Source organism: Capsella rubella, unplaced genomic scaffold (assembly GCF_000375325.1).
Source record: "Capsella rubella cultivar Monte Gargano unplaced genomic scaffold, Caprub1_0 scaffold_1, whole genome shotgun sequence".
In the NCBI taxonomy this organism is placed as follows: Eukaryota; Viridiplantae; Streptophyta; class Magnoliopsida; order Brassicales; family Brassicaceae; genus Capsella; species Capsella rubella.
In genome coordinates, this window is record NW_006238923.1 from 4,914,474 (window position 1) to 4,936,418 (window position 21,945).

At 37.1% G+C, this 21,945-nt stretch overlaps 9 protein-coding genes and 1 non-coding gene across 14 annotated transcripts; 4 read left to right on the plus strand and 6 right to left on the minus strand.

Moving 5' to 3' along the window:
• Positions 1–596: 596 nt before the first annotated feature.
• On the minus strand, positions 597–2,143 carry LOC17896807 (2-oxoglutarate-dependent dioxygenase DAO). The gene is made up of 4 exons (XM_023790153.1): positions 2,057–2,143; positions 1,547–1,893; positions 1,102–1,423; positions 597–993 (listed from the first exon to the last, which is right to left on the minus strand). Exons 2-4 carry the CDS (start codon positions 1,888–1,890, stop codon positions 724–726), a joined length of 936 nt encoding a protein of 311 aa, XP_023645921.1. The 5' UTR covers positions 1,891–1,893; positions 2,057–2,143; the 3' UTR covers positions 597–723.
• Positions 2,144–2,791: 648 nt separating this feature from the next.
• On the minus strand, positions 2,792–4,675 carry LOC17898169 (2-oxoglutarate-dependent dioxygenase DAO). The gene is made up of 3 exons (XM_006303979.2): positions 4,565–4,675; positions 3,661–4,060; positions 2,792–3,579 (listed from the first exon to the last, which is right to left on the minus strand). The coding sequence occupies exons 2-3, from the start codon at positions 4,002–4,004 to the stop codon at positions 3,000–3,002; spliced, it is 924 nt and encodes a 307-aa protein (XP_006304041.1). The 5' UTR covers positions 4,005–4,060; positions 4,565–4,675; the 3' UTR covers positions 2,792–2,999.
• Positions 4,676–5,115: 440 nt separating this feature from the next.
• On the minus strand, positions 5,116–6,835 carry LOC17898456 (mitochondrial uncoupling protein 3). Its single transcript, XM_006305398.2, has 2 exons — positions 6,422–6,835; positions 5,116–5,927 (listed from the first exon to the last, which is right to left on the minus strand). The coding sequence occupies exons 1-2, from the start codon at positions 6,788–6,790 to the stop codon at positions 5,397–5,399; spliced, it is 900 nt and encodes a 299-aa protein (XP_006305460.1). The 5' UTR covers positions 6,791–6,835; the 3' UTR covers positions 5,116–5,396.
• A 273-nt stretch (positions 6,836–7,108) lies between these two features.
• LOC17900911 (photosynthetic NDH subunit of lumenal location 2, chloroplastic) lies at positions 7,109–7,924 on the plus strand. Its single transcript, XM_006305593.2, has 2 exons — positions 7,109–7,633; positions 7,724–7,924. The coding sequence occupies exons 1-2, from the start codon at positions 7,151–7,153 to the stop codon at positions 7,820–7,822; spliced, it is 582 nt and encodes a 193-aa protein (XP_006305655.1). The 5' UTR covers positions 7,109–7,150; the 3' UTR covers positions 7,823–7,924.
• LOC17896992 (casparian strip membrane protein 6) lies at positions 7,812–9,064 on the minus strand. Its single transcript, XM_006306282.2, has 3 exons — positions 8,745–9,064; positions 8,533–8,656; positions 7,812–8,214 (listed from the first exon to the last, which is right to left on the minus strand). Exons 1-3 carry the CDS (start codon positions 9,056–9,058, stop codon positions 7,999–8,001), a joined length of 654 nt encoding a protein of 217 aa, XP_006306344.1. The 5' UTR covers positions 9,059–9,064; the 3' UTR covers positions 7,812–7,998.
• Positions 9,065–9,694: 630 nt separating this feature from the next.
• LOC111828810 lies at positions 9,695–9,890 on the plus strand. Its single transcript, XR_002832570.1, has one exon. It is a non-coding gene; the product is annotated as a U2 spliceosomal RNA (small nuclear RNA).
• Positions 9,891–10,097: 207 nt separating this feature from the next.
• Positions 10,098–12,820, minus strand: LOC17898893 (KH domain-containing protein HEN4). 4 transcript variants are annotated; one of them, XM_023777205.1, is made up of 7 exons: positions 12,681–12,820; positions 12,141–12,214; positions 11,563–12,065; positions 11,130–11,483; positions 10,798–11,052; positions 10,546–10,716; positions 10,098–10,454 (listed from the first exon to the last, which is right to left on the minus strand). In XM_023777205.1, the coding sequence occupies exons 2-7, from the start codon at positions 12,166–12,168 to the stop codon at positions 10,419–10,421; spliced, it is 1,347 nt and encodes a 448-aa protein (XP_023632973.1). In that variant the 5' UTR covers positions 12,169–12,214; positions 12,681–12,820; the 3' UTR covers positions 10,098–10,418. The 4 variants fall into 4 exon arrangements, with proteins under 4 accessions (XP_023632973.1, XP_023632972.1, XP_006307410.1 ...); XM_023777204.1 differs by lacking the exon at positions 12,681–12,820 and adding an exon at positions 12,558–12,651; XM_006307348.2 differs by having other exon boundaries at positions 11,563–12,214.
• A 2,232-nt stretch (positions 12,821–15,052) lies between these two features.
• LOC17900864 lies at positions 15,053–17,184 on the plus strand. 2 transcript variants are annotated; one of them, XM_006305148.2, is made up of 3 exons: positions 15,053–15,222; positions 15,589–15,990; positions 16,144–17,184. In XM_006305148.2, the coding sequence occupies exons 2-3, from the start codon at positions 15,726–15,728 to the stop codon at positions 16,941–16,943; spliced, it is 1,065 nt and encodes a 354-aa protein (XP_006305210.1). In that variant the 5' UTR covers positions 15,053–15,222; positions 15,589–15,725; the 3' UTR covers positions 16,944–17,184. The 2 variants fall into 2 exon arrangements, with proteins under 2 accessions (XP_006305210.1, XP_023645607.1); XM_023789839.1 differs by lacking the exon at positions 15,053–15,222 and having other exon boundaries at positions 15,874–15,994.
• A 2,045-nt stretch (positions 17,185–19,229) lies between these two features.
• LOC17900134 (protein HOTHEAD) lies at positions 19,230–21,015 on the plus strand. Its single transcript, XM_006307054.2, has 2 exons — positions 19,230–19,296; positions 19,375–21,015. Exons 1-2 carry the CDS (start codon positions 19,242–19,244, stop codon positions 20,886–20,888), a joined length of 1,569 nt encoding a protein of 522 aa, XP_006307116.2. The 5' UTR covers positions 19,230–19,241; the 3' UTR covers positions 20,889–21,015.
• Positions 20,928–21,876, minus strand: LOC17899426 (E3 ubiquitin-protein ligase RDUF1). Its single transcript, XM_006303756.2, has one exon. The coding sequence runs from the start codon at positions 21,663–21,665 to the stop codon at positions 21,048–21,050; it is 618 nt and encodes a 205-aa protein (XP_006303818.1). The 5' UTR covers positions 21,666–21,876; the 3' UTR covers positions 20,928–21,047.
• Between the last annotated feature and the right edge of the window lie 69 nt (positions 21,877–21,945).

Here is a 21,945-nt window from a genome sequence, read left to right on the forward strand (position 1 = left end):
CATCGATCAGTACCATATATAGTAGTTGAATTCGACAAAGACGTTTGAACAAACATGAAGAGCCAAATATTTGAAAACCTAATATTATATATGTCTAACAACTAACAAGGGTTTAATGAAGCTAAAGCGTGAGTCACGTGAGGTTGCAAAAAACACTAAAACGTGAAATACGTTTATATCCAGATGGCTACAACACCGTCCAACACGGAAGTTGTATCTACCAATCAGTTTAACTGATAACATATTCTGATATTCATAAGCGCATGGTCTACACATGAATTCATGATGAGGATCGAAACACATGGTGTAGGTTTCAGCGTATGCTCTTGGAAACAGGGTTCTTACATCTTCGAAAACAAATTAAAGTCTGAGATGTAAATATATCTCGAGTATGGCAGGTAAAAATATTTGGATGCGTAGCTCAAGATCTAAGGCATGATTAATTTATTGGATTCTCAACAACCGCATAGATCTTTGACACACCATTTGTAGAGCCTTGTTCCATTCTCCTCCGACTTGTCTTAAAGTCCCTTCAATTATTGATTACATTTGATCATATCTAATCTATATAATATGCATGTACGCAAGCGGAATGATTGGAAGAAAAAAACGGGATACTATTAATTAAGTAGCATGAAATTTATGATATGATCCATTGTAACAAAATAATAAAATTATTTTGAGAATTAAGATGGTTCGTTTAACAGTGCCCAAAAATATATCTTAATTTGGGACGTCATTTTTAAGTCTTTCATAGGTTATAAACTTGAGAGATCCACCAGCATGAAGATTCTTGCTCAGTCTAATCTTTCTTAATCCTCCGTCGCTGATAGGCTTGTATAGTCGCGGATGTTCAGCATCCACAAATTCATCTGGAGCTTCAAGATCTCTATCCACTGGTCCTAATAGGAACGAGGCGATTGTAAGCCTCACTTTTGCCTCTATGCATTGCACTCTATGCTTCACATTGCATAACCTTCCATTGCTCCATATCTATCAAAAAGCAATTATAAAGTTCAATGTTTCATGTGCAACAGTCTACACAATTTTGAACTATATATATACTATAGCTAGCTAGTGGTGATATATATAATATCTCACCGTAGCCATGTCACCAAGGTTGACAAGAAGGGTGTTCGGCGCTGTGTTTATGGGGAAAAAGGATCCTGAAGAATTGTCCATGACTTCAAGTCCACCAACATCCTCATCGCCTTGAAGAATTGTCAGGAAACCAGGATCAGTGTGTAGTTCCACACCGAGTTTTCCAACTGTTTCGGGCTTAAAATGATATTTGTTCATCCGAAAATGGCTCGGCCATCCTCTCAAAAAATGTGGATCCTTGACTCCGTAACTCTCCGCTAATCTCCTTGCTAAATCCCTTGCAAGACCATCAATAGCTGTCGCATACTTCAGCATAATCTCCCTTGCAACAACAACAAACAAAAACATACATATTAAACCAGAGTGCGTTTGATGATCTATCCGAACCAAACCAACAGTGCATTCAGTAATAACGACAGGAAAAGAAAAGTGCAAAGATAGAAACCTATGATGTGCAGAGACGTGGAGTTTATCACAAAAGCTACTGACAGCTTGAGGAGATGTCATGTCAAAAAGACCTAATGATTCATACAAAGGATTCGACTCACTTTGAGGCTTGTAACCACTCCCAAGTAACACATCGGTGTTTCCCATTTTCGTCTCGTGTGGACGCTCATGGAGATCTCTAACAGTCTTTTTCATCTCAGCCATCAAAGACAAAGAGACTCCATGGTTTATCACCATGAAACATCCCCATTTCTCACTTGCCTTACGGATCTTTCGATTCAGAATCTCAACATAACCTTCTTCCAAGTCTATTGTCGGAATTACTCCTTTTAGTTCCACCATTATCTTCCATGGAAAGGTTGACAAAAAGAATTATAAAAGAAAAGAGTTCTTTCTCTAGTCAACTCAAAACCCTACTTAATCCAATATATGGTTGTATAGACATTAACTAGAGAATGACGTAAAAATTAGTGAGTTTAAAGAATTTCAGAAATAAAAGAGTACGTACCTTAACGAGTTAACGTTGTCGGGGATCTACTAGTGTCTCTAAATTCTCTCGAGAAAACAAATGAGTAGATGTAATGGAAAAGGGTTGGCTTATCGAAGGCAAGATCACTTTATAAAGAAGTCCCAAGTATTTTCGACCACACACAAAAGTCTTGCCTTAATAATTTACTTTATAAAATATTGAATAGAGAAGAAACTGAACGTCGACGCCTATCCCACAACGTTTTCCACGTGAAATTTATTAATAATATCCTACTCAGCCTGATACTACGGGCATAGTTTTGCTAAAACCATACATGCATGCAAATGATAATTTGATTATATAGTGATGCAATGCAACTACATAGTTTAATAATGACTGATGATCAACGTCACCGCTTACTCTCTTATTAGTGGTTTGAGATAACATGTGGCGACATGGGCGGATCTACAGCTACAGAGGATGGTGTATTTGCCCACTATATGCATGCAGACATCGAACTACTCCTCAAGTTGCACGCCAATTGCATAAGTTGTGCCAACAACACATGTAAACAATAAGCAAATTAAATTGGTTCTTGTTACTGCCAAGTAGATCAATCTACCAATGGGTTTGCCATAAGGCTCATGGATCAATTACAAGTTGGTGATTTGGACAAAACCAGACTATTTACTTCCGGACTCCAATCTTTAATCAACTCTACAGTTACTGAATATGATTTTGATAATTTCTTTCTTCTTTTCAGATACCAAGAAACAGAGGATCAAGAATAGTATTGCATCCACAAAGATCTGAAGGTAAAAAAATTCATACAATGCAACAATCGAATAGGTATACATCTTTATTTTTGAACCACCAAAAAGGATAGTGATTTATATCTTTATTTCTCATTCCTAGGGAACAATCACACTAACCTGCAGTTTTCTAGCTCCATAACGCAACCATATTAAAAATCCCCTTTAGGTCAATTATCTAGCTCTTCATGGGTTATAAGCTTCAGAGCTTCTCCATCATGCATTTTTTTAGTCATTCTAATATTCCGTATCCCTTCGTGACTAATAGCCTTGTATAGCCGGGGATGCTCTGCATCTACAAACTCACTTGGAGGTTCCAAATCTGTATCCATTGGTCCCAATAAGAAGGAGGCTATAGAATACCTCATTGTTGCTTCTTTGCATTGCACTCTATGCTTCACATTGCACAATCTTCCATTGCTCCATATCGTAGCCATGTCCCCGAGGTTGATAGCAAGCGTGTTTGGCAACGGGTCTATTGGGAAAAAGTTTCCTGAAGAGCTGTCCATAGCTTCAAGTCCACCAACATTTTCATCATCTTGAAGAATCGTCAAGAACCCTGAATCCGTGTGTAATTGCACACCGAGCTTACCGACTGCTTCGGGTTTAAAATGATATTTGTTAATCCGAAACTGGCTTGGCCAACCTTTGAAAAACTCAGTTTCAACAAGCCCGTAACTCTCTGCTAGTCTCCTCACTAAATCCGTTGCAAGTCCATTGATAGCTTCTGCATACTTAACCATAATCTCCCTGCAAGATTCATCAAGACATAAATCAATTGTTCCATCACAAGAAGAACCCTTTTGAAACCAAAGAAAAAAAGAAATGAACCTTTGATCTGCAGAAGCTTCAAGTTGGTCACAAAAGATATTGACAGCTTGAGGAGAAGCCATGTCATAGAGGCCTAATGCTTCATAGTAAGGATTGGTTTCATTTGGAGCCCTGTAACCACTACCTAGTAGCACATCGGTGTTACGCAGTTTCACCTCGTATGGACGCTCAAAGAGATCAATAACAGTCTTCTTCATGTCAGACATCAAAGAAAATGAGACTCCATGGTTAATCACCCTAAAACAACCCCATCGCTCACTCGCTTCACGGATTTTCTGATTCAGAATCTTATCAGAAACCTCTCCCAAGTCTATAGTCGGAGTGACTCCATTTTGTTCCACCATTTATCTTCAATGGAGAGGCTCAAAACAAGAAGTATTTCTCTACTCAACGCAACAACCTAAGGCCAATGTTATAAAGAGGAAAAGAAAACATCCTTAGAGAGTAATGACGTAATGGATGAGATCAATGTAGAAAATTAGTTTCACCAAAGACAATTTTCTCTGATCAAAACACTAAAGTAGTCTGAATTCGACAAACACTTCGTTCCAACGAAACAGAGGAAAAAAAAAGTTTGAAACTTTTATATCTCAAATTGGCTAAAACAGTTATCAGTGAAAACAAATTTACATCTAAATCAATTAGAATAAAATTAACAAGACATCCACTACTACTTCTTCTGGACAAACATCAATTACGTCTAAAATTGAAGGAAACCCAATACAGAGTTATGCGTAAACAAGATGCATTCACCCCTTTTTTTGTTCTACAAACCGAACAAGCTATATAGACAAAGACGAATCGATATTTTTGCTTATTCTGGGTAAACATCACTTACGTGAAAATTTGATTATCTTCTTTATATATCTATGCTCAAAAGAGATTTTCAGAAGTAAAAGAGTACCTTAATTTCGTCGGGGATCTAAGATTTTCTCGAGGAAACGAAAGGAGTTGATCAAGTGTACGAGTGGCTTATTACAGACGAGTAAGAAAAACGAAATCGAACTCGGGAAGTAATTTGGATCTACAGAGACTTTTCTGCTTTGCGAGTTGTGTTTTGTTTTGTCCCTCAGACCTCACATTACGACAAGGAAATGGCGTCAATAATTTTACGCAACGTTCTCCACGCGCCAAATTTCTTTATTTATTTTTTCTTTTCCTAAATTTCTAATTTTTCCCAAATCTTCTTCTAACTTTCTAGTCTTTTAGTTTTCTTAATAAAGGAAAAAAATCTTTCACCAAAAAATGGAAAATTGACAACAACAACAAAAATCTCTAAACATCCTGTAAAATTCATCCATCCAATTATCATGAATGCAATTTTTCTTAAAACTACACTAACTTTACCAACCAAAATACATGCATATATTCATTAATATTCCATTTTCATATAAAATTTTTAGTATATAGATATGTGCCAAAACATTATTTTCTTCAGAATTTTGCAAATTACAGTATATCAAATTCATATATATTATGAAATATTTGATTAAATTCTTACTTTATAAATAATTGTTTGTTTAATCAACTCACTGACTGAAAAAACAATCAATTTGAAAACTTAAAATTATGATAGATATATAGGCCCTACTCTCACTCACCTTAATCAGAAACTGATATCTGCTACTTCTCGAGTTTTCTTACAAGATGTGTAAGACCCAAATCTCAAAATCTCAAGTTTTCTTACAAGATGTGTAAGACCCAAATCTCAAGTTTGCAATTCCAATATCTCAGGTCTAAAAGGAAGACATCCCTGCGAGTTGTCTAAACTTCTCATATGAGACCCAAAACACGAACTGCCACGGTCCAAGCCTTGCCCATGTCGGGAAGAACCCTTTCCACAAAGCTCTTATTCCTTCAAACTTAACTGTCTTCGCCAAACACTCGTAAGAATTTCTATACACAGCTTTCTCACCTTGATTCATCATCCTTGTCTTCACCACATCAGCCGGACAACTCAGAGTTGTAGAAGCAAGACCCGACATTATAGAAGCAAGCGTGTGCGCGTAAATGTTATCCTCAGAGATCTTTTTATCGATGACAAAGTGTTTGGCGTGATCATAACAAGCTAGTTCTCCCATATTCACTAGAAATGCTCTCTGGATGTTTGGAAGAACACCTTTCCATAGCCCTATTACTCCTTCTGATTGAAGGATTTTGGTGAAAGCTTCGATTGGTCCCGAGTATCTCGGTTTCAGGCCTTGACTCACCAATCTACCATCTGCTTGCATTCTCACTTTAACCAAATCAGCTGGGCTAGCTACTACCTGCATTTCTAGTAAAAGCACAATAAGAAACATTTTAGTTTTAGTCTTTAGATAACACTCAAATGTCAATTCTAAAGATATAATCAAACTAGAAGATCTCTATACAGAACTTGAGAAGTCTTAAATTCTCCAGAGATCCACGAGTTTCCATTAGTAATCAGTGTTCTGAGGGAGCTTAATTGTAACAACTAGCAGACAACAAGCAAGCAAATGATTTAGAATAAGGATATGTGAACTGAACATTGAGCAATCCAAGTTTTAAGATCTGCATGGATTCTCTCATCTTTAAACCAAAAGTCGCAGCTACTAGAATTCAATAAAAATGGAACAAAATCCCCTTTTGCAGCCTTATTCTAAGAAGCATTATCAAAGGAAACTAAACATAGAGATCAAATGTTCAATTCGATTAGCTAAATATACTCTTAACAACTGCTACATTGATTACAAAAACTTAACAAGACTCTAAGGATTCACCGATGAAGAAGCACCGTTACCTGAGCTATAACACCAGAAAATCCTCCGACGAGAGCCTTAGTGGCGAGAGGAAGAGACTCGCCGCTGTTAGCTTCAGATCTGACGACGAATCCTTTCAAATTCTCGTATCCAATGATTCTAATAGGCGTGTAGAACAAATGTCTCATTATCGCCGGAGATAAACCTTTGTAGAGACCAATCACACCTTCCTTCCTCGCAATCTCCGATACGACTCCGATGGCGCCAATCCGTTGCGCACCATGGAGCTGCATTCTGGTCTTTGTGAGATCTATCGGAAACGTAACTGACTCTGCGACCATTGCAGATAGTGACGCAAGCAGGATCCTCGTTCCGGTCGGTGATTCTCTGGTCACTCGGCTCCGCTCCATTCTCACCGAGTCACCGGATTCGATTACTAAACTCACAGTCACCGAGTTAATTACCCAAAACTTTTTCTACCATACGACATCGTTTTGGTATCAACGTTATTTGTTCAATGTGTGTACTTAACGACGTCGTTTATATACTCTTAGGCCTTTCAGCCTTATGGGCCTCTGTATATGTTGTTCACTAATTCTAAAATACAGAACTTTAAAGATAACATCCGACGTGGCAAAACATGAGAGACCAACGTGGCAATCTTTATGATTTTTCAAAGTAGACAATAGACTATTGTCAATAGCACACTATAGTATTTTTGAGCTCCTCCCATTTCCTATCCTTAAAAAGAAACATAAATAACAATAAAAATGAGCTCCTTCGCCACTAACTCTCCGCCACCGTATCTCCTCCTCCGGCCGAATTACCGTCGCCGTATAAACCCACCATTCTCCGTAGTATGCTGTGCCGGAGAATCCCAACAAGATATCTTCACTCGCCGGAGAACCCTGCTGACTTCGCTTATAACATTCACCACCATTGGCGGCGGCGCCGTCACGTCATCAGCGTTAGCACAGGAGAAATGGGGGACGAGGTCATTCATAAAAGAGAAATATTTTATGCCGGGGCTATCGCCTGAGGATGCGGCAGCGCGTATAAAACAGACGGCTGAAGGATTGAGAGACATGAGGGAGATGTTGGACCACATGTCGTGGAGGTACGTTATATTCTACATAAGATTGAAACAGGCTTATCTGTCTCAGGATCTAACCAACGCCATGAACATCTTGCCGGAGAGTCGCCGGAATGATTACGTTCAGGCGGCAAACCAGCTAGTCGAAAACATGAGTGAGGTATAAGTTAAAACTCTAATCCACAAATTATTTCATATTTGTTATCAATACGTAACAAAAGATTGTTAAATGTTTTTTTTTATACAATAGTTGGATTTTTACGTACGGACGCCAAAGGTGTATGAGTCGTATCTCTACTACGAGAAGACATTGAAGTCGATAGACAACGTGGTGGAGCTTCTTGCTTAACTCAGTTGTATTATTAGTTTGCATATATCTATCTCTTCACAAGAAATTTCTGAAATCATTATAGTACATTAAATTGGATATAAAGTTAAAGACATTGAGTCACTGTAGACGCAAAGACACATTACATCGTTATTTCTATGGAAAATCAAATCGATGTACATATGTTCATAGATATATCAGTGGCGTGAGAGGGAGACAGCAGAATTGATAACAACAAGCAAGAGTAAGATCAATGCGGCGAAAGAACCGATGAGAGATCCCGAGATGCGTTCGCAGAATTTGTCAAATTGCTGGCAGATCGGTTGCCAGTTAGCGGTTGTGTTGCCCTCGTGAGCTAAATACACTGTGGCAGTTGCTGCTGATGCGCCAGAGCTCACCAGAGCCAACATCACCTTATTATATATAGAGACAATAAATGGCAACATTTTGAGTATTCTCCTCGTGAGTCGACATAAAGTCATTTCAAAATGGAAGTTTTATTGGGTCACAGTTTCGTTTCCTCTGTTTTATTATACCACCTTTTATGATCGTAGATTCAGAATGTTATAAAAACCGGTCCAAAGATGGTATAATAAAACACAGTTCTATATTAATCCAAAGTTTATCCACACATATTATATCCCTCAACCACATACAGTACTTAGATCATGAAAAGTTTGTAAAAATTTAGAAAAGAGGAACTATCAAAAAAGAAAGGGAGAGAGATTTACCGTGTCGATGACGAGCAAGATAATTCTTGAGGTTTTAGCTTTAGTACCGAAGATATGAAAGATACTGACAGGTAGAGAAAGAACCAAATATCCACCAGCAATCGCGTTTGCAACCACGAAAAACCTACGAGGCAGAGCAAATACTGTTATATATATACACACAATCAATGCATGGTGATTAACAAACAGATAGTGATCTTCGAATCTTTTACATGAGCGTTGGTAAGTCACTGTAATTAGCTTTGAGGAGTATAAGCTGAGTCAAAGAAACAACAGACTCATGTGTTGTACCCATTGCAAGTGCACTTCCTATAGTTCCAAAAACAGCAAATAACCGCAGAACGAATCCAAGACCCAAAATCCCTTTGTTTATAACCAACTTTGGCTCAAAAGTAATAACTTTCCTAGATGATCTTGAAGTTTCCCCAGCTTCAATCCTTTGTGCTTCCCTAGCTTCAATATGATTTGCTTCCTCAGCTTCAACCCGGCGTGCTTCACCAGCTTCAGTTTTCTTTGCTTCTTCCATCTTATTTCTTTCTTCTCTCTGTGACTTTTTACTACACAAAAAGGGTCTGCAATTTATATAAATATCTACCGTGAGGACAATTCAAGAAGTGGTTAGGACTTTGAAATAGTATACTAGTTTGTAAAACCATAATCTAAGTGTAACATTCATATAAAGACAAAGAATTTAGGTTTTTTGCTGAGGACATATAATGAGCAAAGATTTATTTGTTATCTTGTGTTTAGCCTCTCTTTACCTGCTCTAATTTCTGTTACATCCAACAACAACCAATAGGAGTTCTCTTTTTGGCATTATATTCCATGTCTTTAGCTACTACTAATCCGAAGCTATAAACTTTGAAGTGTTTACTAATTTGACTGTCATTTTTTTCTGATACTGATGAAAAATATTTGATTTCTTAGAGACATAAGCTTGAACCAGTGAAATGAGAGCAAAGTTCCAAAAGATGATTCAGACATAAAAATCCCTCCTTTATTTCTGACGTTGTAAGATTGTCTTAAAACTACGAGGTCTGTTTTGTCTTTTTAAAGAATGAGGCAAGTGCTTCTTTTGAAAAATGTCCCACATCGACGAGTTAGAGAAGCGGTAGTCAATCTTGTGTAGTATATAAAGGACCCTGAGCCTTACTTGCAAATCATACCTTTCTCGGCCTTTTGGCTAAGATCAAGTGTAGTATCTGTTCTTATCAGTTTAATATCTGATATGTGGGCCATCGGCTCACACGATATTAACTCTATTTTTTAAGGGAGAAGGCCCGTTAAGATAGCTTGCTATCTGGGCTTTCGCGAGTCGCCCATGCGTTGCACTACTGCACGGGCCTGGCTCAACCCGCCAATCATTTAGTTCCAATCTTATGAAAACTTAGCCAAGATGACTAGTTTAATCACAAACGATAAAATACAAACCAAAGGAAGAGCTCAAATTTATAATCCATTGTAGCTTGTATAGTTTCAGAGTGGAATATGGTCAGACAATGCAATTCCTGCGTGATAAAGAAAAACATATCCTGGAAGAATAACAGGAGGGTTCATACATCAAATCTCAAACAACAGTATAACTAGCGTACAGAAATATTGATATTTCCTTAAATGTAATACAATAGATAGTGAAATGTTTTGTTACTAAAAGTGGAAAATGACAAACACTTGAGAAAACTCAAACAGTAAACCAAAGTATAAACTAAAAAGAAACAGATGAAAGCACACCCTCTTGTTTACATTTCTTTATGTGAACTGCGTAGACAGCTTTTTTCTTTCTACAAGTAAAAACATCATTGTGTATAAAACTGCATCAACACAGAAGTTCCTGCAACTGTTGAACACTCTCTCAATCTTTCCTTTCTAAGATGGGTTTTCTCGGTTTAAGATTCACGGTTTCTTCTCTTAGAATTCGAATTCTGCAATAAATAATCATATACGTAAGTGTGTATCTTGATTGATGATGCATACAAACATTGCATATTTTCAAATGAGGATATTAGTACATACCAGTTTACTGTAGTCATCGCGTTTTGCGTACTTGGATTTGTTAGAACTTTCGGTATATGGAAATGATGTTGGTAACAAGACAAGTCCATGATCCATGTCGAAAGAGTTAGCCCTTAATCTCAATATTACTTGCGTCAGGGCTTTCATAGCGGCATCAGGATTTCCTGTGATCTGACCACAGCAAAAAGACATTCACTTAGTTTTACAACAACAAAAATGTTAGAACACAATCTGGATATGTATTCTAATTACCTGAACCATCTCTTCATCTTCTCGTGCTATTTTTGGTACATCTTCTTTTTGAAGAATGCGGATATTTGCTCTTGTTACACTCCTCATCTCGGATATAACAGCTCCACCTTTTCCAATGAGACACCCGATTTGGGAGCTTGACACAAGTAAACGGGTGGAGATTGCTAAATCATTTGTATCTTTACCCACTTTCTCACTGCACCGCTGTTGTAAGCGTATTGCTGCATTCACCGCTGGAGACTGGTCTCCGTAGAACTATATACACACAAAAACTCAGTCAATGATTCTCATGTTTAAACATGACATAGAAATAGATAAGATATTTGCATTACCTCTTTTGAAGATATGAAAATGATGCAATCATCATCATCAGTTTCTGAGGTGTTGACTCTAATCGTTGCACCAGTTTCTTGCCTGATTTGATTAATGAAAGCACCACCTTTTCCAATAACACCTCCAACGTTTTCAGATGGACAGATGAAGCAAACACAAAACTCCCTAGCATCTGTTATATCTCTATGCACAGCATAGTTTCTGTTTTGCGCTGCAGACATCAACATTGCACCAGGTTGATGCATGGAACTTGAAGAAGACAGTAGCAAGTGTTGAAACCGTGAGGGATTATCATGAAGCAGTGAAGCCGCTTGGTAAAGAGCTTCTCTAACAACCAAAGGTTCTCCAATTATCTGAAAATTTAACCAACACAATGATGAGCTAATTTAGAATTCAAATCCTTTTTAGACTTGTGAGTGTATTGTATCTCACCTGAAGAAGCTCATCATGACTCAAAGTCAAAGCACAAGCTGGTAGATGATCTTTGATGACACGAATCTGAGCATTGGTGTCGTTACGCAGATTCTGGATGACTTGCCCTCCTTTCCCAATAACGCAACCAATTTGGTCTGATGGCACAAGCATCCTCACAGTAACGGTTTGTTTTTTGCAAAGATCATCATCAACATCATCATCATCATCATCATTATCATCAGTGTCCGCCACAACCATGTCATAAACCTTGAAAAGAGCATCCAAAGCAGGGCAAACAAGCTCTCCCTCATCTCCAAATTGATTCAACTCCTCATTAGTGGAGTATATGGTAACAACACGCTCCTCACAACCAGGCAAAGCCTCGTTGATCCTCATGTTTGATTTAGTCTCAGACCTTATCTGCTTTGCGATCTCACCACCTTTGCCGATAATGCTCCCGGTCTTTTTCACAGGGCACAAGAAACGATACACAGTGTCGTCTGACCCAATAACATTATTATCTGTATCATCATGAAGATTTCTTCTCTTACTTCCTCCATTTCCAGTAAACTCAGATTGGAAATTAGATCTCTTACCATGAATGTTCCTCAGAGTACTAGCCATTTTAACAGTGACGATAACGCGGAAACGATCACAATGCCGTCGGAAGCTGGAGAGAGTATGATCGTTAGTTACTAGTTAAAGCTTATATCTTTCACATGTTCCTCTCTATATCAAACAAAATACTAAAAACAACTACATAAAAACAGAGTCTTTGATCATTTCTAAATCCAGTTCTACAGGTAGATGATATCATTCAACTATAAAGATGAGATCTTGGCAACAAAATAGACAGCTCTAGTTAAAAATCAAAGAACCATAGTTTCAGATACAAACAATCTTGACTTCGTCGGTCAACTATACTAAAATTACTCAGAGAGACATAGATTAGGTCAAAATCTCTCCCATAAATTTTAACTCTTTATGAAAATTGAGCTAAGAAAAGAACATACCAACCCAACCGATCAAGATCCATGGACCACAAAATCACCGTATCCAAAAAAACACAACAAACATTTTACTTTTTACATGAACATTTCATTGAGTTCAGAGCTTGAGGAACATGCAATGCTTACCGGAGTAGAAAGCGTAGATGATCGGAGCTTTAACCGATCGGTCTGTCAGTGCAGCCGGAAAATGTGACCGCTTGTTCGCTTTCTCTCTTGGCCTTTGTTGCTTCAATGGTGTTTTGTCTCTTTTTTCTTTGTTTGGGTTTGAAAGCAGAGAAATACAAGTTTTGGGGCTAACGTCTATTATATAATAAATATATCTGATTACAGGTGGCTTTTTAAATTTAATTCTCTTTTAACTGTTCTTCGGGACGTGACGGCACGTAAACTATACTATAAGATATTTATTTTAAATTTACGTACCTGAAATTATAAGTATTTATTTTCGAGAATTATGACGACACAAACTATATAGGATATATGATATTTTCATTGTTTTATTTTTTCATCGAAGATTAGTAATATACTTGATTTTGATCGTAATTTTGGACTCCATAAATGTATTTAAACCAAAAAAAATAGTATTGTTATCACCAACTACATTGAAAATTAAAAATGTTCAACCATCGTTTTAGTTTGGTGAACTAATATTTTAAAAAATGATAAGGACATTAAAAATATTGATTTCGTTGGTATTTCAGTGTCGGTTATATAACAAATTAACGACCAAATAACATATTGATAAGAGCATATGATAAAAACTAAATTATTATTGACGACTTAAGATTTTTCTTATACCACTTGTGTCCGGTGGCTTTGGATTATTGTGTGTAGCTGTGAATTGTATATATAATTCGTCAAATATAATTCTAATTTTTAACCAACTAGTACGAGATAGTCTTCGTTAACAGCATGTGCTCTAGATTGAATGAAATCATATAGAGCTAAAACATATAGAATGACGAAAATAATTTATATGTTTTCGTTGTGTTACAAATTAATAGTGACAAACTAGTAGAACTTTAAAAATGATCTGTAATCCCATTTGATAAGTCATATAAACTACTCAGCAAGTATGCGTAGAAATTTTGTGAGTTAATTTGTTGTACATACCTAAATTAATTGTTTTGGACTTTGGGAGTCATATCGTTGGTTTATCGAATTTTTATGATTTAAAATAGTTATAAACGCGATGAAACAGCACAAAACAATAAATTAATTTATCATATATAGTTTTGAAGCAGCCATGCATCGAGACAATATATGAGATTAGATAATTTACCGGTTAATCAAGTAATTATTATTGTTTTGTGCTGTTTCATCGCGTTTATAACTATTTTGAATCATAAAAATTCGATAAACCAACGATAGTATAGGATTTAATAATATTAACTAGAGTATAAATTAATGTTTGTTCATAAAACCACATTATTTATTTACGACATTTCTTTAGAAACTTTGATGCTTCCCCTCGTTCTCATACACTATGACTCTTTTGGAGAAAACATAAAGATCATATACTTTTGAACTCACCTCTATTTATCAACCTAGAGATATGGGATTTGTCTCTCCAAAAACAATGATGATCTTAGGGTTCATTGCTCACCATCGGGAGATTTGTTTGCTTAAAATTTTGAGGAGAGAAACCAAAATTTCAAAAAGGGAAAAAAATAACAGTTATCCGTTTTAATTGACCAACCCAGTGTTTAAAAAGGACAAAATTACATAAATTTCATGAATTTTAACTATCCATTTAAATTGAACAAATTAAACGAAAGTATAAAATGAAAAAATCAACTTAAATGTTTATGAGTTCTTGACTATCAGTTTAAGTTGACTAAACAAAAGTTTAAAATGGCAGAATCAATTTTACGTTTCATAAAATTTTAACCATCTGTTAAAGTTGATCAAATGGAAGTTTAAAACGACAAAATAAACTCAAAAATTGTTTTTTTGGTAATAAACTTAACTCAAAATTTGTTTAATATAGTTTTTGGTGAATTATGATGTTGATTTTTATATTTGTCTTTTTTTGAATTATATATGTATATATTTTATTTTTCTTTAAAATCTGTTATCCTATTAACTCTTTTTTGCTAATTAAAGGAGGAGCTGCCTAACTCTGAATAATGTGATCCTTCATTATTAGATAAGAATCATAAGATAGATGATTTGATCAAAATTAAGTTCATGCCACTTGATAACAAAAAGAAATAGGGATTCATAGTATAGCTTAGTAATTCAATATTTCCCTATAAAGAAGATACAAGTAATATTAATATTCTTTTGACTCAAAAAATTCAACGAATTCATTTTCTTCCATCAAAATGTTAAAATGCATTCCACCTTTTCAGTTTTTCAACAAAATGAATTCAACTACATTAATTACTGCTTTACTATATGTATAAATAATGAGTCCTTTTTGCCTTTTATACATAAGATTTTAAATACATTGTGTACACACAGAAAAAGAAAAAAAGTTAACATACTTACATTACACACAGTACAGTAAAGTAAAGAAGGAGAAGAAGAAGAAGAATCAAATTTCTCCCATTTCCAAGAAATTAGGGTTTTTCTTTCTTCTCGATCGAATTCGCGGCTACTAGTTTCAATATCTTCCGACAACAGTCCTCTTCTTACTGATTTTGTCTCTCCGAGTTTTGAAGCAGTAAGCCCTTTACTTTAAGCGTTTTAATGTCCATTGGAAATTTCGTAATGCATTGCAATGAAAATTTCGACAATGTGGGTTATTCTTTTTTGCTTTTGATCTTCTTCGTAAGGAGAATCAAGGCATTTTCGAATCTAAAGTTCAGATCTTTGCTACTCGTAGGATGAGTTCTTAAATTTTGCTTACTGGGTAGGTAGATTACTTCTTTTGAAAATTTCCAGATTTGGTTTTTCTTTCTTCATGGTTCTGTCTGGTGTTTATCTAGTGAGCTTTGGTTAATGTGAATACGTAATGTCCTGAGTTATATGTTTGTTTTGATGATTGAAAGTTTGAAACTTTGTTGCTATTTTGATTACTCAACTCCAGGTGTGCTAAGCTAAAGGAACAAGGGAACAACTCTGAATTATGTTTTCCCGATATCTGTCTCATAGTTTGTGGAGTTGGAGGGGTGTTTAAGCCTTGATTTGGAGACTAGTCTTCAGACGTACTGCTGTGAGCTGAATATGGGTTCGCTCTGTTGTGTTGCTGCGAAGTCAGATAGTTCAAATTCTGCAAGTGGGGACTTTTCCTTTCGCCCCCATGAGCCTTATTGGAGGACTAACACAAGTTTTTCTCCACCTTCATCGAGATGGGATGTCCATGGATTAATTGATGGTATTAGCTGTTATGGATCTTCCACTTCATCAAATGCTAATGTTCTTCGTAGTCCTGACCTTTCTCAGGCGCTTCATTGGACACCTAATAATTTTGAGTCTGCAACAAGAAGAGGTTTGTTGCATTAATATTCACATTCTTCCTTTTTATATCTTTTTACATCAACCAAATTCCTTGTGCCAACTCAAGATTTAACAAAACCTATTTTTAAAAATTTAGTTTCTTGTTCTGATCAGCGTACATATCGTTTCTCATTTCTCTCTGCAGATCAAATTCTTAAGCAACTTCCGGGTACATCCAGAAATGTTGGTTCGTTCTCATCTGGTTCTGATATTGGTGACTCTGAACCTAACAGAAACTTCTCAAGCCGGCGCTTTTTCCTGTCCAAGCCTGTTCATCCTATACTGCATCCTTCTGATAATGTTAGGGATACAACATCTGATTCTGCGGATGCCTGCAGTTGGAGCAGCGGGACTACAAGCAGCATTGATTCTGTGGATGTTGCAGAGCCAGTTCTTGACTGGGATAACAACTCTACCAAAGCACAGAGGGTAGCTTCAAGTACTTTTAAATGTGGATTGTGTAACAGATACCTCACGCAGAAATCTCCTTGGGGATCTCGCTCCATCGTAAGAAATAGAGACATGCCTGTGACAGGAGTGCTTCCATGTCAACATGTCTTTCACGCTGAATGTCTTGACCAGTCAACTCCAAAGACGCAACACAATGACCCGGCTTGTCCAATATGCACAAAACAGGAAGGAGAGCTCTTCAAAACACACAACATTCTCGCGAGGCTTAAACCGCTTTGTGAAGATGGACCATCTACAAGACCATGGGGTTGTGCTCAGGTTGGTGACTGTGTTGAAAGTGCTGTTAATGTGCCCCCTAAAAACACCATGATGATGATAAACCGGAACCGGCTAAGGAAAAATCTCTCACTGAGAGGGAACTCCAGCAAAGAATTCCCAAGTAAATTCAAGAAAAGTAACTCATTTGCCAAGGAAAATCTGACAAATCAAGTCTCGCTTATGCATTCGAGAGGGAAAGAGAAAGCTTCATGGTAGCTGGGGAGGGAAAAAACAGAGAGATCAAAAGGTCGATTCTTTGACCTGCTTTAATTTTTAACCTTTTGACAAGTATTGATATTGGATGATCAAGTATTCATTGTGGGAAGATCTGTAAACAAATGTCTTTAGAGCTTTGATTGGTTATGTAAACTAGTTGTATCTAGTAAATCATCAATCTGTTGGCGACCATCTTAACTGGTTTATTATCCAATAGATAAGTGTCTTTTGTTCGGTTTAATCGCTGATCTAAACTGTACCAATTCCGGTTTGTCTAGACGGCTTGGTAAATTGCCAAACTGTACGATATGGTATTGGACCAACAACACCATCAATTTGATAGGTTCTGAAATATATATTTTTGATCAGATTACTTCCTCATTGCTGTGAATATTCTAACCAACATTTGAATTTCTGGTTGATCTCAAACTGATAAATTCTGAACGAAGTCATGACCATTTGATTAAGTGGTACTACAAATAATTTTATCTGAACAGAAAAGGTAAATATATATAATTATTCAGGGACAAGGGCCATGAGTTCATGACTTAAAAGGTAAGGACATGTGTAATTATGCAAAGGAACAAATAAGAGAATTTGATAACAAAGAGAGCATAATGATATCTCACCATATACTCCTTTAGTAGCAAACCCTTTAGGCTCACAATTTCACCCAATAAACCAGAATCAGATAAGGACATGACGGCATGACCACGTTCATATCACTTTAGAGACAAAACCACCAATAAAATTAAAACGTAATCACTACTTCTGATTTCTTATTAGATGAAGTGTGTAAGAACCTGCATGTCATTACACTGCCTACACTAATTTGATATACTAACCATAGTTTTATAGAATATGGCCCATTACAGAAGAGTGAGCTTTTTGGATACGAACGATGTTTATAGTTATTTTTCTTAGCAATTATTTCGACATCTGCATATGCGTTTAGGACGACCTAAGATGACAACAGGGTTATCAAAACATTCACAACGTAAGTTTTTCTTTCCTTCTCCTGGACTGCCTTTCTTACTTATCGATTCTATGCACGTTTTCTTACCGTCGTTGCCACATTTTCCAGGGTATTCTCCTGTATATTCACATACTCCTCCTGCTTGCTCCACACAGACACTTTTCACCTCTATTTGTTTTATATCAAATGACAAGAAAAGTGTTAAATTGTGTAGCTAGAGACACAAATTTAGATGAAATTATCATAATGGAAGACAAGATAAAGTGAAGTTTACCTTTAATGTTGTTCGTAACAAAGACCATAACAAGACAAGAAACCATAAACAAAGTAGAATATTTCATGATTCAAAACGAGAGAAAGATGTAAATGAGTGTTTTCGTCAAAACTATTTTGTTTCTCTGTCTACACTGAACTAACACTTGAAACTAAATATATTCAAGAAAGGATAAGAATAGCTATTCTTATTGCATGTTATGGGAGAATAAACAAAAAAGAGAGGTGGAGCCAAGTCAACTAGATCGACAAGATAGTGATTTAGTTTTAGAAAATTTCTTCTAAATAAAAGTCACATGTTTATTTGCTAAATTTTCATATGTTTTGGTATTAGTTGCATATATATATTTCAAATTTTTTTTTATCAAAACCCCACTTTGTAGTAAATAAGAAAAACTAATATTTTTCTTAGCCATACGAGTTAGGAGTGTTAGGTGCTTTCGGCTGGTGAAATGATTATATTGCCTTATCAAGTCTAATTTTATGTGATATAATGACTTTGCAACTTGAGAACCGCTACACATTGGTAATACTATTAATGCTGCTTTAGATCTTTGGGACAATGTTGGTCATCTCATTTCGTACTCTTATCATTATCAACTTCAGTCTTCAGATTATTCTATCTCGTGTCGTTAGTTTCTGGTTAAGGTTAATTGTATTTAAACCATAACCATATAAAAGTTAATTGTCCGTTTTTTCTAACTAACATTGTTGCTTCATCCACTCAGATCCTTTAGTTGAAACAGCAAAAGGTAAAATAATCATAATTATCCAGGGCCATGACTTTAAGCCATGGATATATGATTATGCAAGGAAATTTTTCATAATTATCCAACAAAGAGAGCATCATGATCTCTAACCATGCGTTCCTTATTGTAACAAACTAGTTTTAAAAAATGTATTTGTTTGTTGACCATCTTATAGGATCATTATGTCTACTACACGAATCATCATCACTTAGACTCGCAAACTCTTCCACTTATAAACCAAGTATAACCCTTTTCTTCAGGCAAAACTTTGTCTCTGAATATAAACAATTAAGATTAGACATGTCTCGTCTTGTGTTTCTCTTTATCATCTCCATGCTCATTAATCTGTCACAAGGTATTGTCTTCTTGTGTTAAGCAAATATATATATGCCTTGAAGTTTTTTGATGAAATGTTGTTTGATGTTTTCCTCAGGAGTGCAAATGCCTTACATGACCACTGATCCGAAAGAAGTCGCTGGCAAGTCATTCGATTACATTGTTGTTGGAGGTGGTACCGCGGGATGTTCCTTAGCCGCGACTCTTTCTGAAAAATACTCTGTTTTGGTCATTGAACGCGGTGGCTCGCCTTTTGGAGATCCATTTGTAGAAGAAAGAAAGTACTTTGGATACCCACTGCTGAATACAGATGAATACTCATCTGTTGCGCAAAGTTTCACCTCTCTAGATGGAATCGAAAACTACAGAGGGCGTGTTCTTGGAGGCTCGAGCGCTATAAATGGCGGATTTTACAGCCGAGCTAGCGATGAGTTTGTAAAGAAAGCTGGTTGGGACAAGGACCTCGTTCAAGATTCTTATAAATGGGTTGAATCTAAGGTTGTCTTCATGCCTGAATTGACTCAATGGCAATCTGTTGTGCAATTTGGGTTTCTTGAAGCAGGGTTTTATCCATATAACGGGTATAGTTTGGATCACACGCTAGGGACAAAGATCGGTGGAAGCATATATGATCAGTGTGGGAAAAGGCATACATCTGCAGACCTTTTGGGATTTGGTAAACCAAATTGCACCACTGTTCTCTTAAACGCAACGGTAAAGAGCATAATATTTGATGGTAATAAAACTCGCGCTGTTGGGGTCAGGTTTATGAAGAGTGATGGTAGCTCAAGTAAGACCTACAAAGCTCATGTTGAGAAGCATAGAGGCGAAGTTATACTCACTGCTGGAGCTTTAGGTAGTCCGCAGATTCTTCTCTTAAGCGGCATTGGACCCGAGAATCATCTAAAAGATCTTGACATTCCTGTGGTTGTCGACCTCAAGCAAGTCGGAAGAAAAATGTCGGATAATCCAGCGATCTCTCTTCTTGTTGATAGATTCTCGCAAAATCGCACGCTCGAGCCACCTCAAGTTGCAGCAATAGCAGAAGGTTTCAAATTCATACTCGAATCCGAAGTTCTTCCAACTAACATTACCACAACAAGAATCTCCATAGCAGCCAAGATCGCGTTCCCTAAATCCAAAGGGAGGCTCAAGCTCAACAGCACAGACCCTAGGGAGAATCCGTCAGTGAAATTCAACTACTTAGAGAACAAGGAAGACCTTGACGCATGCCAAGAGATGGTTCTGCATCTTCAACATGTAGCAAGGTCAGAGACTGTGACGTTTTTCTTGGGGACACAGGCACAGGATAAGCTTGTGGCGGGTGATGAAGAGCTTAAGAGCTTCTGTAAACAGAACGTGGGAACTTATTATCATTACCACGGCGGTTGCGTTGTGGGATCTGTTGTGGACGAGGACTATAAAGTAGAAGGTGTGAAACGGTTAAGAGTCGTTGATGGTTCAACGTTTGAAGAATCACCAGGAACTAACCCTATGGCCACAGTTCTAATGCTGGGAAGGTATCAAGGAATCAAAATACTCAAGGAACGAGAAGCCAAAGAAGAAGAAAGGTTCCTTTCCCCTCAAGGAAGCCCACAACCACAACCCTAAACATTAAAATCCTTGTTTGTGTTGTTGATTGCCACAATGAGAATGAATCACGTTCTTGAATTATTTCAATTTCAGTAACAAAATACAACGAATTCTGGAAATTGATTTTAGAAAACGAAAAAAAAAACTATACAAAGCTTTCGTCTACCAAAGCTAAACCTAAGACTCTGTTTCATCTCGTGGGTTCGAGTCATCACCTTGTCTTCCTCTTCCTCCATCTTCTTCACCTCTTCTCTCGCTGCCGTTAATGGAGATCCCAATCCAAATCCCAACCTTCTTCTCTCGTTTCACTTCCTCAACAGGCATCTCGTACCTACACATCGGACACGTGGCGTGCCTCCCCAACCACTCCTCCACACACTTTGAGTGAAACTTGTGCTTACACGGCATCTCCGCCGCCACGTCACCTTTGCACCACTCCTCCAAGCAAATCGCGCAAGAGCTTCCTCCCATCTCGTTATCCTCTCCAATCACGACACGTGGCATACTCTGAACCGAAGCTTTCGACGCCGGCGTTCTCCCCTGTTTTTCAACGCCGCTGAAGAAATCTTCGAGTCCAGGACCCGATCTGATCATCACCACTCTTGGGTTCAACGGATCGATGGCGATCTCCGCCTGTCTCGTCGTCCGATCTGTCGACTCTTGGCCGCCCTCACCAGCTTCTGCGGCGGCTACAGCTAAAATCACCGGTAAAAATCGAGAGAGACCATCGCTTCCTCTTTCGACCATCCTCTCGAACATAGAAGAAAACTCAGCGAAATCGTTTTCAGAAGACATCACGCTAAACAGTCGATCAAAAGAAACAAAAAAAGAGAGTTTTTTCTGAAGAACAGAGAGAGAAAAAAAGCTAACTTTCTCGGGAAAAATCTAAGAAGAAGTAGAAGGAGAAGAAGATAGGATAAGTAAAAATCGTAAGCTACAATACAAACAAGGGTGAAGAAAGGTTTGAGATTATATATGTTAGGGGAAGATTACAGTAGCTTCATGAAGAAAGTGGCAAAAACAGAGAAAACGAAGGTTACAGAAGACTCTAGAACCATTGGACGACTAGACTTTC

Excerpts from the sequence above, each read along its gene's own strand:
- LOC17898893 (XM_023777203.1), bottom strand. The coding sequence starts at position 12,580 with ATGGATCTTGATCGGTTGGGTTG. Across the intron at positions 11,053-11,129 it reads TTTTCATATCTTCAAAAGAG|TTCTACGGAGACCAGTCTCC; the intron begins GTAATGCAAATA and ends GTGTGTATATAG. Across the intron at positions 10,455-10,545 it reads GCGATGACTACAGTAAACTG|AATTCGAATTCTAAGAGAAG; the intron begins GTATGTACTAAT and ends TATTTATTGCAG.
- LOC17900911 (XM_006305593.2), top strand. The coding sequence starts at position 7,151 with ATGAGCTCCTTCGCCACTAACTCTCCGCCACCGTATCTCCTCCTCCGG. Across the intron at positions 7,634-7,723 it reads TAGTCGAAAACATGAGTGAG|TTGGATTTTTACGTACGGAC; the intron begins GTATAAGTTAAA and ends TTTATACAATAG.
- LOC17899426 (XM_006303756.2), bottom strand. The coding sequence starts at position 21,665 with ATGTCTTCTGAAAACGATTTCGCTGAGTTTTCTTCTATGTTCGAGAGG.
- LOC17896992 (XM_006306282.2), bottom strand. The coding sequence starts at position 9,058 with ATGGAAGAAGCAAAGAAAACTGAAGCTGGTGAAGCACGCCGGGTTGAA. Across the intron at positions 8,657-8,744 it reads AGTGACTTACCAACGCTCAT|GTTTTTCGTGGTTGCAAACG; the intron begins GTAAAAGATTCG and ends TCTGCCTCGTAG. Across the intron at positions 8,215-8,532 it reads TCTTGCTCGTCATCGACACG|GTGATGTTGGCTCTGGTGAG; the intron begins GTAAATCTCTCT and ends ATATATAATAAG.
- LOC17896807 (XM_023790153.1), bottom strand. The coding sequence starts at position 1,890 with ATGGTGGAACTAAAAGGAGTAATTCCGACAATAGACTTGGAAGAAGGT. Across the intron at positions 1,424-1,546 it reads CACGTCTCTGCACATCATAG|GGAGATTATGCTGAAGTATG; the intron begins GTTTCTATCTTT and ends TGTTGTTGCAAG. Across the intron at positions 994-1,101 it reads ACCTTGGTGACATGGCTACG|ATATGGAGCAATGGAAGGTT; the intron begins GTGAGATATTAT and ends GCTTTTTGATAG.
- LOC17898169 (XM_006303979.2), bottom strand. The coding sequence starts at position 4,004 with ATGGTGGAACAAAATGGAGTCACTCCGACTATAGACTTGGGAGAGGTT. Across the intron at positions 3,580-3,660 it reads GAAGCTTCTGCAGATCAAAG|GGAGATTATGGTTAAGTATG; the intron begins GTTCATTTCTTT and ends TGAATCTTGCAG.
- LOC17900864 (XM_006305148.2), top strand. The coding sequence starts at position 15,726 with ATGGGTTCGCTCTGTTGTGTTGCTGCGAAGTCAGATAGTTCAAATTCT. Across the intron at positions 15,991-16,143 it reads TGAGTCTGCAACAAGAAGAG|ATCAAATTCTTAAGCAACTT; the intron begins GTTTGTTGCATT and ends TTCTCTCTGCAG.
- LOC17900134 (XM_006307054.2), top strand. The coding sequence starts at position 19,242 with ATGTCTCGTCTTGTGTTTCTCTTTATCATCTCCATGCTCATTAATCTG. Across the intron at positions 19,297-19,374 it reads GCTCATTAATCTGTCACAAG|GAGTGCAAATGCCTTACATG; the intron begins GTATTGTCTTCT and ends TGTTTTCCTCAG.
- LOC17898456 (XM_006305398.2), bottom strand. The coding sequence starts at position 6,790 with ATGGAGCGGAGCCGAGTGACCAGAGAATCACCGACCGGAACGAGGATC. Across the intron at positions 5,928-6,421 it reads TTTCTGGTGTTATAGCTCAG|GTAGTAGCTAGCCCAGCTGA; the intron begins GTAACGGTGCTT and ends CTAGAAATGCAG.